Consider the following 14,154-nt stretch of genomic DNA (forward strand, 5'->3'; position numbering starts at 1 on the left):
CCACCGTTCGGCCCTCAGCAAAGGCTCAAAAAACAACTGTTGAACACGTAGATAGCTTTTCTATTGCCGCCCACGCATGCTGGGATTCTGCTGACCTCTCCTCCTCTCCAGCTCCACCTCAAACCTCAAGGCTTTGAGGGGTGTGCTCTGCACCCCAGACTCTTGTCCCGTGTGTCTGCACTTGCAAGGCTACTCCCGTTTTAACTTGAACATTTCCTTAAAAAAGGACTATGCACCATTTTACTCCAAATAATATTTAACATGGATTTGAAGTCTCTAGTTATCCTGGAAGGAAGGCTGCCCTTTCTTATTAATTCCCCCCATTTGTGTAGCGAAGAATAAACTTACCCTAGCAAAAAACACAAAATACTCCAATTTTAAAATGGGCAAAGAACTTGTATAGACATTTTTCCAAAGAAGATAAACAAATGGCCAACAAATTCATGAAAAAGTACTCAACATCACTAATCATCAGGGAAATGGAAATCAAAACCACAATGAGATATCACATCACACCTGTTAGAATAACTATCATCAAAAAGACAAGAATGTTGGCAAGGATGTGGAGAAAAGGGAACCCTCATGCACTGTTGGTGGGAATGTAAATTGGTGCAGCCACTGTGGAAAACAGTTATGGAGCTTCCTCAAAAAATTAAAAGATACAACTACCATACAAACCAGCAATTTCACTTCCAGGAACATACCCAAAGGAAAGAAAACCACTAACTCAAAGAGATATCTGCACTCCCATGTTCATAGCAGCATTATTTACAATAGCCAAGATATGGAAACATCCTAAGTGTCCATCATGGATAAATGGATAAAAAAGTTGTGGTATATGTACAATGGAATATTATTCAGCCATAAAAAAGGGAATCCTGCTATTTGTGACAATGTAGAACCTGAAGTGAAAACTCAGATAGACAAATACTGTATAATCTCACATATGAATCTAAAAAAACAAAACTCATAGAAAAAGGGATCAGATTTGCAGTTACCAAAGGTGGGGGGTGGAAGGAGGGGCAACTGGATGAAGGCAGTCAAAAGGTACAAACTTCCAGTTGTAAATAAGAACTGGGGATGTAACATACAGCATGGTGACTGTAGTTAACACTGCAGTGTGGTGTATTTTAAAGTTGTTGAGAGAGTAAATCCTAAGAGTTCTCATCACAAGGAAAAACATTTTTTTCTTTTTTTTTTGTTGTTGTATCTATATGAGATGATGGATGTTAACTGAACTTATTGGAATCATTTCACGATATATAAGATAAATCATTATGCCGTACACCTTAAACATACAGTGCTGTATGTCAGTTATATCTCAATAAAACTGGGGGAAAAAAAGAAATAGCTATTAAAAAAAAAAAGAATTAACTTACCCAGAGAGGTCTCTGATCTTTGTCCTGGCTCTTGGGAGGTAACCTCCAAACCCCTTGAACAAAGAATTTGACAGGTCTTTGTCACCAGTTCCTGGGAGGTAGCCCCTAAATCCTTGGGATTTTCCAAGTTATAGGAGTATCTTTGCTATTTGTGGCAGGACCTAATAGTTTATGCTAATGAGGCCACTCAAGGTGGAGACTGGTCACACCATTAAGCTGCTGTGATATCAGCCCGACCTCCAGGGAGGGGGCTGGAGGATGAGGTCAGTCAAGTGGCCAAGGATTCCATCAGTTATGCCTACTGAATGACACCCCGGTAAAACTAGACACCGAAGCTCCGATGAGCTGCCCTGGTTGGCATGCTCTGTGTGGAGTCACACATCAAGGTGCTGCGGAAGCGACACGCTGTGACTCCAGGGAGAGAAGACAGAGGAGGCTTCATGTCTGGGGCCCTCCTAGACCTCGCCCTCTGTGTCTCTTCTTTTGGCTGGGTCTGGTTTGTATCCTTTTGCTGTAATAAAACTATAACCTTAGGTATAATGCTCCCCTGAGTTCCGTGAGTCATTCTAGCAAATTATTGAACCTGAGAGGATAGTGGGAACTCAAACTGGTAGCCAGTTGGACAGAAGTGAAGGTGGACTGGGGACTCCCAAATTTTCAGCCAGTGTATGAAGTGAGGGCAGTCTTGTGGAGGCTGTGCCCTTAACCTGGGAGGTTTGGCCCAACTCCACACAGTTGGTGTCAGAAGTCACTGCACTGAGTCCGGCAAATCCTCTGCACAGTCCCAATGGAAGGATCCTAAATATGGTCCAAGGACCTTTTTGATACAACTATCCAGATCCTTTCTTTCACGGAGTACAAATCACTGCAATAAGAGCCAAAACGTAGGAACGACCTAAGCAGTCACCTTTTCTGTGTGACCTTCCAGAGGAAATCAGTAGGGAGAGGAAGGTCAGAAACCAAGAGAAGGGAAGTGGAGAGGAAAGAGAAGGAAAGGCTCAGGGAGGAATAAGCAGTCGCGTGCTGGGGCGCAGGCATCTGAGTGAACAATGGGGGCGTGCAGCGCCTCACCAGGTCCATAGAAATTAGACTGAAGCACCGGGGCAAGTGGTGGCACCTTGGTCAGGACAACTGATTGGTAAATCTGAGAAATTATGGCTCTTTTTCCCTAATTAGCTGAGGTTGTATTTAAATTAAATTCCATTTTCAAAGTGGTCATTCCTTTTTTTTTTTTTAATTACTCTTTTATCTTTTATTTTTAATTTTTATTTTTTTGCCACATGGCACGTGGGATCATAGTTCCCTGACCAGGGATCGAACCCTCGCCCCCTGCAGTGGAAGTGCTGAGTCTTAACCACTGGACCGCCAGGGGAAGTCCCTCAAAGTGGTCATTCCTGAAAACTCCGGATAGGCATACTTTGCCTAGAGCCTCCTTATTGGTAAAGACCTATGGACCTGATGTGACCCTAACTAAGCCCCACCTCATATTACAAGTCCTTGGCCAAAATCCTAAATTTGGAAGAACGGCATGCCTGAGTGCTAGGACAGGAGAGAATTTGTGCCTATCACTTTCCTTCTACCCAGAGAAAGAACCCCAGATCAGCTTTTCCACAAAAGGAGAGTTTCCCAGATGCCACCCATACTTGGAAGAAGCCAGGTTGAAATACTAATCAAGTCAAACTTTCTTGATATTACTCTATCTTTCCCCAGGAGGGCTGCACTAAAACAAATTCGGACACCTGTGGCCTCTTCCTTCTATGCAAAGCAAAAAGCCAGCAGCAACCCCAAGCTGATAAGACTAACCTAAAGAGCAAATTATGGTGTAATTTCCTATGCTGATACTTTGTAGTTAATTTTAAAAAAAAAGGTTTCATTTTCCTACTGGTCTGATTTCACAGGAACATTTTACCTGTTTTTGTGAGGCATTTTTTCTCCTGGAAGAGAGGCGCTGATTGGTCCCACATGACTGACAACCTGGTGTAATGAAAATTTCCAATGTAAACTTATTTTCCCTCAGTTTCAGCAATTTTAAATCTATATATAGAGATATCTTTGTCAGAATTGCATTGTTAGCTTCTCCCGGTAAACTGATTGTCTCTCGTTGTCAGTGCAAATAGAGATCTATTAATGGGTCTCACCTCCCAACTGATCCCAATGCTAGTCTGCTTACTGGCATGTACCAGCAACTTCGTCCATGGACACAAGTGCGATATTACCTTACAAGAGATCATCAAAACGCTGAACATCCTCACAGCAAGAAAGGTGAGTAAGCTATCTGGCACCATCTCTCCAGATGTTCTGGTGATGCTGTGCGTATTTCTTAGACTGTGAAAAGAACATAACAGCTTCTAGAGAGTTGGTAGTTGGTGGTTGGTGATAGGATGGGGAGCAGTGTGGAGACTTTTCTCCTGGCACTTTTTTTCCCCGAGGGACCACAGGAAGTTTTCTCAGTTTGAGGGAGTCAGAGCTGCTCAGCAAGGCTTACCCTGTGCAGTTGGAGGTAACTCTTGTCTCTTGCTCTCTCGTTCCTGCCTGGACCAAGAACTCGTGCATGGAGCTGCCTGTAGCAGACGTCTTTGCCGCCCCAAAGGTAAGAGCTGTCCCGGGTCTGCTTTGGCAGATGGGTGACTTGGTGAGGAGAGCCATCCACAAGTGTTCGAACAAGAAATTTTTTTTAACATAAAGGGAACAGGCCCAAATTAACTATAATGGGTGAAACGTTTTCAAAGACTGAGAATTCTGATCTTTACTCTCAAATACATTTTGGTGTTTCTGGTTTCACTTGATTTAGAAGATGTGTAATAGAAAGCTTGGGTTTTGTAGTCATAATTCAGATCCCAGTCCAGGAAAAGCTCTTTAGGATTTTACCCAACCCAGGTCGAGCACCTGGAATATAGGAGGCACTCAATAAATGCTGTTGAAGGAGAGAATTTTTCTGCCCCATACATTTCTGAAAAACCAAATACTCGCACAAAAACAGATATTGAGATTACAGGTTGAGAGAGCTTTCATTTTGTCTAAGAGACTTCCTATGGCAACAGAAAAGGTATCGCCAGAGCCCCTCCTCTTCCGCAGCCTGGTCACCTAACAGCCCACCGGCTCCGGGCATGGCTGTCCAGAGACCCTCAGCTTGCTCTGTCCTGCCAACTCCCCTCTGGCCTGTCCAGAACCGTCCTGCTGGACAGGGGCCAACATATCCCTGCCTCCGGCTGCTCCTGCCAGAGCATCTCACCTTTCCTCCTCCTGCTGCATCTCACCCCCGCCCCCCGATCTGCAGTGGGAGGAGATAGATTTGACAGCTGATAGTGCATTTTTCTCTGACAAACACATGACTACAGCCATATCAATAGCTTTCTGCACATCAGTTCCTGTTTTCATGGAAACACACAACTGAGAATGAAAAACCCAAAGCTTCAATTTACCAGTGGTCTCCTAACCACCTGCTTTCCACATGTACTACAGGGTAACGTGGCCAGGAGTGAAGCCCTATGGCTTGGGCAGGGCCACACCCCAGCACCCAGGCCACAGGGCAGGCCTGTCCTGCTCGTGAGCAAAGCTGGTCTTCAGGCCTTTATCTGGACTATCTCACTTCATTAAAGATTATTCCAGGAGTCTGATATACAATGATATATAATACTGTAATATAATTATATAATAGTATATAATATAAACATATAATATATAATATTATATAATACATATTATATAATTTTATCCTTCAGAATCTCATCCCGTATCAGACTGTATCTGTCCATCAGCAGGTTGGAAGGACTTGGAGATTTTATATATATATATAAATTTATATATTATATATATATAATGTATTAATACTTTATATATCTCATATATTAATATTGTATATATAGAGAAATAAAATAGCCAAGAGTCCACTGAGCTGTGCTCTGGGCTCTCCAGAGGTTGGCTGCACTGCTGGGAGGGTGCTACCAAAGCCAAGGGCAGGGCCCCAGCAGAAGTGCCGAGGGTTTGGAAGTGAGACAGTCTGTGGCTTTAGCCCCAGTTCTGCCATTAACTAACTATGTGGCCTTTGGCAAGTCTCCACACCTCTTTGTGCCTCAGTTTCTACATCTGAAGATTTGAAAGCAATTTTGAAAGTTGGTTGGAATCCAACTCTCGAGTTAGTGGAAAATGTTATTGTATGATATAACTCTTGATTAAAGGCAAAAACTGGTGGTAGAGAAGCAATCATTCTAAGAAAGGGGCCAGCGGTAGGAAATGATCAAACCCTCCATGACTGCGAGCCCAGTGCGACCCCACTCTGGGCTGCTCTAGAAGACCCAGCCAGCCCTCACCCCCGCCAAGGTGCAGGCCAGTCCCCGCTGCCTTCCTTCACTCTTACCTATCTCACGCCTTCTCCCGAACTGCTTCTATTCCTCCTGGATTAACAATCTCATTTTTCCATTCTTCTCTTTTCCTCAAAGACTCAGCACTGCTTACTTATCTATTAAGATACTTCAGAACAAAGAAAGGTTGTTATTTTCAAAACCCACAAAGGTGCTATGTGGGAGGAAAAGTTACTTCTTTGTGTTCTCAAGAAGAACATCTTTCCAAAATCCAGCATATTCATTTTAGTGCTTTTGGGGATCAAGAGTTCCATTATGCCCAAATTGCGTGGCATCCTGCTCTTGGCAAATGCTGGAAGAACGTGCTGATCTAAATCCTGGGTTCCACATGCAATGCCTCCCGAGTGTCTCTGAAGTTAGGTGGTCTGAGGAAGAGCAAGGTGGAAAGCGAGCAAGCTGGCTGGCCTAGGAAAGACTTCTTGGGTGGACCATTAGTTGGAGGTATTTCCTACTACCAAAGGGAGCAAAAGTCCATAATTTTTCAGAGAGCTCTATGCCAACCCTCAAATCTTTTTTTAAAAGTGAAAGTAGAGGATTTTTTCATATATCACATTCACTGACTAAATTTGGGCGTAAGTGGAGATAATGAATACAATACATACAGGATGGATCTGTATGTCCTTAAGCGAAGCTAGTCAAGACCCAAGTTAGAACTCTAGTAGAATCCCTGGCACAGAAGAAGTCTCCCAAGTGGTGTGCCACCACTGCTGTATTCCCATGAGGGGTGGGCTTCTATCTGGCAGGAGACCAGGTCTCCCTTTTGAGCCTCTTTCCTGAGCAGTTCTGAACTGCAGAGTCCGTGTGGCTCCTCAAAGTGTGCTCTCTGAGCTAAGCAAGGCACACCCAGGCAGCGAAAGCTGGACAAGCTGTCAAAAAAGTGGGCGGTCAGAGTGTCATCCTGTTGCCGCAATGCCAATGGAACTAAAACATTAAGGCCTTTAACTAAAACTGCCTTTAGAATTCCTTCTTTTAAAAGTTTTCCATTTGATTCAAACTTTTTTCTATACTTATCCTAATCACCTTTAGAAAGTCTTTTGAAAAATATCTTTTTAGTTATTTTTAAAGATTTTTTCATGTGGACCATTTTTAAAGTCTTTATTGAATTTGTTACAATATTGCTTCTGTTTTATGTTTTGGTTCTTTGGCTGCAAGGCATGTGGGATCTTAGGTCCCCGACCACGGATCGAACCCACAACCCCCTGCACTGGAAGGCGAAGTCTTAACCGCTGGACCGCCAGGGAAGTCCCTGAAAAATATCTTTAGAGGGTGTTTTCCTACCTTAAATGGCTACACACTCAAAACTGAGACAGTATAATTTCTAAGCTCCTAGCCAACGTTTTAGAAAAGGCTCATCAGATTTTGATGGAAAAATAAGCAAAGGATCTCTTCTCCTTTTGGCATTCTTGAACCTCATTGTTCTCTCTCCAGCAACACAGGCGTCTGCCTCCATCTGCATACTCAGCTAGTGTCTGCCTTCTCCTTGGCCTCGCCACCTCTGCTCACCCACAAAGCCCCCCAGAGGTATGGTGATTTATGGGAAGTTTCTTGACTCCCAGAGCCCAGAGATACTGGTGCTGCTCTTAAATTTCCAGCCAGAGTATATGCCCTTTGGAAGGACATGTACTTCATTAAGTACATACACGTCCTTCCAAAGGCCCTGCCCATGGGCCATCAAGCTCCAGAGCGGAAAGGAGAAGCTTTCGTAGTCTAGGATTCTGGCGCCTCGGTCTGGGACAAGATCTTCCTGGAAAAACCCTAAAATATGAACTGCACTCCTAGAATTTAGCCTAAAGAAATAAGAGATGAACACAAAGATTTATACAGATGAATTGCTGCCACTTTATTTACAGAAGCAAAAAACTGCAGTGATAGGGGATTGATCAACTATGGCACAAATATGCCCTAGGTTCGTACACAGCTCTCAATCACGTGCTTAAACATTACTGAATGATTTAAGAAATTGCTAGTACTATATGTTAAGTGTAAAAAGGTTATAAAAGAGTATCAATAGTTGGTCCCTATTGCAAAAAAAAAAAATATGTATATATATATATATATATATATATATATATATATATATATATATATTAAAAAAATCTGGAGAGATATTTACCAAAATCTTAACAGTAGTTCTCTCTGGCTAATGGGATAATGAGTGAATTCACTTTTGTTGAATGTATATTACTTTTATAGTAAAAAGTTTGGTAATCAGAAAAAATATGGAAGAACATAAAAAGCTGCTTGGACAGTGCTTTTCATATAAATCCCCTGGAGATCCTGTTAATGCACATTGTGACTCAGTGGGTCCAGAGGGAGGTCTGAGATTCTGCATTTCTAACAAGTTCCCAGGTGACGCCCACGCTGCTGCTTCATGGGCCACATTTTGAGTGGCAAGGAACAAGAGCAGGTCCTGGCAGAGGCTGGAGACAGGTTTATCTGAGCTGGACTGGGCTCAAGCTAAGACACCCTCCAGGCTCCGGGCCTTTGTTCTTCAGTGGAGAGAGAGAGGACACACCAGGCCTGACCAGGCCAAGACACATTCCCTCTCCCAGGTCCTCAAAAAGAGCTGGTTTCCCACTTGTACAAGCCCTCTTCTGAGGCTCAAAGGTCCCCAGGAAGAGCCATGTGGCCAGACTCACACCAGGGCTGCCAGTATTCCAAGGAGGTTCTGACCCTGCACATTCGAGCCTAGAAGCCCCTAACATAAACTCTGTCCAAGGCCCAGCACCCTTTCTGAGAAGCTGCCCCTCATCTCCCCAGGCCAGACTCCTGGGGCACCTAGCTCTGATCCTGGCACGCACCTCTAGCTGTGTGGGGACATGTCTTATCTCCTCACACTGCTACTTCCCAGGGGGAGGGTTAAATGGAGAGTGCTGGCCAAAGTGGCACTGTCCAGGCCAAAGGATGGGCATTCATTTATTCAACAAACATGTGGGATTTCCAGGGAACCTGGATTCAAACACTATAAATTACAGGAATAAGAGAGAGCAGACTCTGATTACGAGCTGATGTACATACAACTGCATCCACAGAAAGAAGAGCTTGCATGGGGTAAAGAAACAGACATGGGTTGTAGACAGATGGCCCCGCATGCAAATCCCCACTCTCCCATTTACTTAGTTGAGTGACTTGATTCAGGTACTCCTTCAGCAAAACCCTCCAAGGGAAAAGAAATTGGGAGGTTTCAGGAAAAGGCTGCTGCATTTGCAAGTAACTGGAAGAGGTTGTTTACTGTGATGGGCAGCCTCCATTCACATGGCAGGAATACTTGAATACCTGATCCACAGTTGAGCACATTCACCTTTTCCACTTGTCCTTCTGGAAAGAAGAAATCAGAAGGCAACATCTCTCTCCAATGTTCAAAATCGAGCTAGTAGTGGCTATCTGTGGAATTTCTCTTTCTAGAACACAACTGAGAAGGAAACTTTCTGCAGGGCCGCGACTGTGCTTCGGCATATCTACGGATACCACAAGTGCTTGAACAAACTCCTGAATGGACTTCACAGGAACCTCAGCAGCATGGCAAACATGGTAAGCTGCATTATGCCAACAGCTTGCCTTCCAATGGATGGCAGCCTTACTTCTAAGATATTTCTCCTTATGAATAGTAGTACACTTGGTTAATCAACCCATTCATTCATTCGACAAATACTTGTTGAGGCTCTGTGAGTGTTGCTTACAGGTGCTGTTCTAGGCACTGGGGATACAGTTCTTGCTCTTACAGAATGTTGTAATGGGTGAGTGAGAAAAGCAAACAAGCATATGATTCCAGTAGTGGTAAGTGCCATGAAGAAAAATACAGAACATATAAAGAACATACAGGGGTCATGAGGGAGAGGGCTGACTTAGTAGTTGGTGACATCATCTGAGCGGATATTTGAATTAAGTGACAGAGCCGGCCATGTTACTAATTTGAAAGGAACATTCCAGGCAGAGGAAACAGCTGTGCAAAGGCCCTAAGGTAGAAATGAGCTTCATGTGTTCAAACATCAACAGGAGGGCCTGGATCAGAGTGAGGGAGGAGGATTTTAATAGGAGATCACACAGGGCCTATGGATTCTGCCCCAAGCATGGTGGGAAATTCCCACAGGGTTTTAAGCAAGGCAGAGACCACGATCTGATTTATGTAATTTTTAAAATGACCATTCTGGCTACTGTGCAGTAAATAGACTGAGTAGGGGTAAGCATAGAAGCAAGATGGCCTGCTGAGAGGCTACCACAGTATTCCAGCCTGGAGATGATGGTGGGTGTGACAGGGTGGAAGTGGCAGACATTGTTAGATTTGGGATGTAACCACAAATAGAGCCAGAAGAACTTGCTGACACATCTATAGTGGGGGTGAGGGAAACAGTAAAAGGTGGCCTCCTGGTTCCTAGCCTGGGCCCCTTGGGAAATGGTTGGTGCTGTTAACAGATATGGAAGACTGGGGGTGATCAGGGCTGGAGGCTGAGCTTAAGGTCAGGAGTTGAATTTTATACATAGTAAGTCTGAGGTACCTACCGAATAGTCACGTGAAGATGTTGATAAGCTTGTTGAAAAAGTCTGACGCTTAAGGGAGATGTCAGAACTTGCGATATTAAGTGAAGAGTTCTTAGAAAGATGTTGTTTAAAGCCACAGGCCTGGACTTCCCTGGTGGCGCAGTGGTTGGGAATCCGCCTGCCAATGCAGGGGACATGGGTTCGAGCCCTGGTCCGGGAAGATCCCACAGGCCACTGAGCAACTAGGCCTGTGTGCCACGACTACTGAGCCTGCGCTCTAGAGCCCGCGAGCCACAACTACTAAAGTCCACACGCCTAGAGCCTGTGCTCCGCAACGAGAGAAGACACGGCAATGAGAAGCCCGCGCACCGCGAGGAAGAGTAGCCCCTGCTCACCGCAACCAGAGAAAGCCCACATGTAGCAACGAAGAACCAACGCAGCCCCAATGCAGCCAAAAATATATAAATAAATTTAAAAAAAAAAGAAGCAGGGAGGCTTTTTAAAAAAAAATAAAGTCACATAGAGAAAGAACAAAATCCAAGGACTGAGCCCAGAGGCACTCTAACATATAGAGGTCAGGAAGAGGAGGGTCCAGCAAAAGAGACTGAGAAGTAGCCAGTGAAGTAGGAGAAGTCAAAGAATGCGTGGCACCCCAGAAGGCAAGTGAAGAAATTCTTTTAAGAAGAAGGGAGTGATCAACTGTGTCAAATGTACTAAAAGGTCAAGAACGATGAACACTGAGAATGGCCACTGGATTTGTCGTGAGGGAGGTTACCGGTGATGCTGATATAAATGGAGATTCGGGAATGAAAGCCTGACTGGAGTGGATTCCATAGAGAATGGGGGTGGGGAGGAGTGAAAAGAAAGGGGCACTGAGTATAAAAACTCCTTCGAGGTGCTTTCCTATAACGTCACAGAGAAATAGTACAATAGCTGAAGGGCAGGTATGGCGCGAAGGAAGTTCTTTTAAGGTGAGGTCTATATGGAGCATGTCAGTATACCAGTGGGAATGATCCAGTAAGAGGGGAGAACTGATGGTAGGAAAGAGGCAGAGCCAAGAGTAGATGTTATCTAATGCCAAGTAGAGGAACTGGGGACATTCATCCCCTCCCTGCTGCCTTATTTACAAGGTAATAGAACAGGGAGATGACACTACACTCATTGTCTCTTTTGAGCCTCTTAATTATCTTAGGAAGTAGGCACTATTGTTCCCCTTTTACAAAGGAGGAAACTGAAGTTTTTATAAACGAAGTAGTTTGTCTTAAGCAATGCAATTAATAATTTGGTAGAGCTGAGATTCAAACTGAAGCAGTGGCCTGGTGGTAGGTACCAGGAATCCTTTCCACCTGAAGGGCTGCCAAGCTATGATGTTTCTGGTTAATGGGCAGGGGGGCAAATGGACTGAATCTCTCTCTCAGCAGTCCAGATGGCCACGGGCTCAAGATGGCAGCAGGCAGGTCTGAGCCTCCACCTTCATGTTACGCCCCTGAGCAGAACCTAGCTGTGACACACCTCTCCAGGGATGGCCACACCCTGAAGGCAGACAGTTAGTGATGGTACAGTGGCCATTTCTAGGAGTGTAAGTAGCATGCACCGAAAACAGGCAAACCCTGTTGGCCTAGTGGCAGAGTCAAGCCAGACTGGAGGGCCTGGTTGGATCATTGTTCAGGTGGCAAGTGGCAGCATAGGCTTGACCCAGGTAGACAGGCATGAGCAAGACTCAAATACTTAGCAATGCAAACTAATGAAATGTTTCTTTTGTAGACTTGTTCTGTGAATGAAGCCAAGAAGAGTACGTTGAAAGACTTCTTGGAAAGGCTAAAGACGATTATGAAGGAGAAATACTCAAAGTGTTGAAGCTGAATATTTTAATTTATGAATTTTTAATAGCCTTATTTTAAAAATATTTATATATTTATAACTCATCATAAAATAAAGTATTTGCAGAATCTGACAGCATGATGTCATTTTAATGGCATAGACTATATTTACTTGCCAACTTTTGGGGAAACCAATTTAATTTACTGAGAGACTAAAATTGGTGTGGGAATTAAAAAGGAAAGACCACTTCCCTCTCAAGGAGTTCCCTCTCTCATTGGGGACATAATGCATGAAATGATTAAAGAATACAAGGCCACACAAGATGTAAATGATAATTAAAAGAGCTTGCAGAGTGGGTCCATAAGTCCCACTGACTATCAAGTAATTCTGAATTTAAAAAGTGTCAACTGAATGCTTAGAACATTCTTTTCCCGTTGGCACAAGGGTTGCTATATTGAGTCCACGGTGGGGAAATAATTCTAGCACACTATCTGGCACTGCAGTGAACAATATTTAATGTCCTAATAATGTAAATTCTTTTGATTCTCAAGCCTTCGAACCAACCAATAGACAAAGCATGGAAGACTTAATTATGGTTACAGAACAGACTAAATTCTATCAAACTGACAACAGAAAAGGAATAGCTCAAAATGATTGAGAGGTAAAAGCAAAAGGAAAGAAAGAGAGGGGGGGCACCAACACTGTCTAAGGTTGATGGAATAAGAACAAGAGACTTAAGTATTTATTCAAACTTGGAAACGTGACAGAAGATCTAAAAATAACTCACTATAAAAAATTTGGAAGGGGCAGTATAAATAAGGTAAACTCTCACTTTTCAATGGGGAAATCAATACAAAATATCTAAAGTTGATAAAAAAAAATAGTTGGCAAGGTGGTCAGTAGTTGATGAATGTTGTAGTTGGGGATGGGTACATGACGGTTGATTACACTACTCTGCTTTTACACGTGTTTGAAAGTTTTTATAATAAAAAGTGAAAAAACCAATAAAGTAAAACCAATAGTAAGTAAATCAAGAAATCTTTGGAATTATAATGGTAACCACCAGAAAAACTAAAAACAAAAAAGGGAGGGTGGACTGTTGGGAATGGGACTTGGGATAAGAAACAGTGAAAGCAGGGCAGGAGATTTTTGGCTTTCTATTTAAAGTCTGTGTGTGTGACCATGTGCATAAGTGATAAAATGTTTTTAAAAGTTAAAGTACTAAAATTAAAAAGACAGACAATAACAAATGTTGGTGAAGATGTGGAAAAACTAGAACTGTCATACATTGCTGGTACGATTGGAAAATGGTAGCCATTTTGGAAAACAGTGGGGTAGTTCCTCAAAAGATTAAACATAGTTACTATATGATCCAGTAATTCTAATCCTAGGTATCTACACCAAGAGAACTGAAAACATATGTCCACACAAAAACCTCTATACAAATGTTCATAGCAGCATTATTCATTTATAGCAAAAAAGTAGAGACAACCCAGATGTCAATCAACTGATAAATGGATAAACAAAACGTGGTATAGCCATACAATGAAATATTATTTGGCAATAAAAAGAAAAGTACCGACACATGCTACGGTATGGATGAACCTTGGGAACACTATGCTAAATCAAGGAAGCCAGACACAAAAGTCACATATGGTATGATTCTATTTATATGAAGTGCCCAGAAGAGGCAAACCCATAGAGGCAAAAAGTAGAATATTGGTTGCTAGGGGCTGCGGGGATGAAGGAAGAGGGAATGACTGCTAATAGACATAGGGTTTCTTTTGGGAGCAAGGAAAATGTTATGATATGAGATAGTCAATAATGGTTGTACAACTCCGTGAAAATACTAAAAACCACTGAATTATATACTTAAAAGGATGAATTTTATAGTATGTGACGTATCTCAGTAAAGCTGTTATTTTAAAAAATTAAAGGAGAAAAAGAAGTGTCAAGTCATTGAAATTTGCCTTTTAAAGACATGTTCTCTGCAAGAATATGGATCTAGTAACAGTGAATGAGCATTCTCTTTTCATTCTTGCTCACACACATATGACAAAAATTAATACTAGTACTAAAATTATACCAAAACATGCAACATCTTTTTAACCCTT

At 42.8% G+C, this 14,154-nt stretch overlaps 2 protein-coding genes across 5 annotated transcripts in view; one reads left to right on the top strand and one right to left on the bottom strand.

Moving 5' to 3' along the window:
- Positions 1-14,154, bottom strand: part of KIF3A (kinesin family member 3A) — a 102,460-nt gene that overhangs the window by 12,023 nt on the left and 76,283 nt on the right. The window contains exons 18-21 of one of the 4 annotated variants that reach the window (XR_009502381.1): positions 5,737-5,849; positions 3,596-3,704; positions 3,289-3,353; positions 1,380-1,432 (exon numbers count right to left, since the gene is read on the bottom strand). The gene's annotated coding sequence lies outside the window, so the exon portion shown is untranslated. Of the gene's footprint in view, positions 1-1,379; positions 1,433-3,288; positions 3,354-3,595; positions 3,705-3,941; positions 3,988-5,736; positions 5,850-8,981; positions 9,059-14,154 lie in introns of those variants that run through there. The other 3 variants (XR_009502382.1, XR_009502383.1, XM_059917048.1) reach the window with 3 other exon arrangements.
- On the top strand, positions 3,507-12,076 carry IL4 (interleukin 4). Its single transcript, XM_059917050.1, has 4 exons — positions 3,507-3,641; positions 3,922-3,969; positions 9,146-9,271; positions 11,984-12,076. The coding sequence occupies exons 1-4, from the start codon at positions 3,507-3,509 to the stop codon at positions 12,074-12,076; spliced, it is 402 nt and encodes a 133-aa protein (XP_059773033.1).

This window comes from Balaenoptera ricei, chromosome 3 (genome assembly GCF_028023285.1).
Source record: "Balaenoptera ricei isolate mBalRic1 chromosome 3, mBalRic1.hap2, whole genome shotgun sequence".
Lineage (NCBI taxonomy): Eukaryota > Metazoa > Chordata > Mammalia > Artiodactyla > Balaenopteridae > Balaenoptera > Balaenoptera ricei.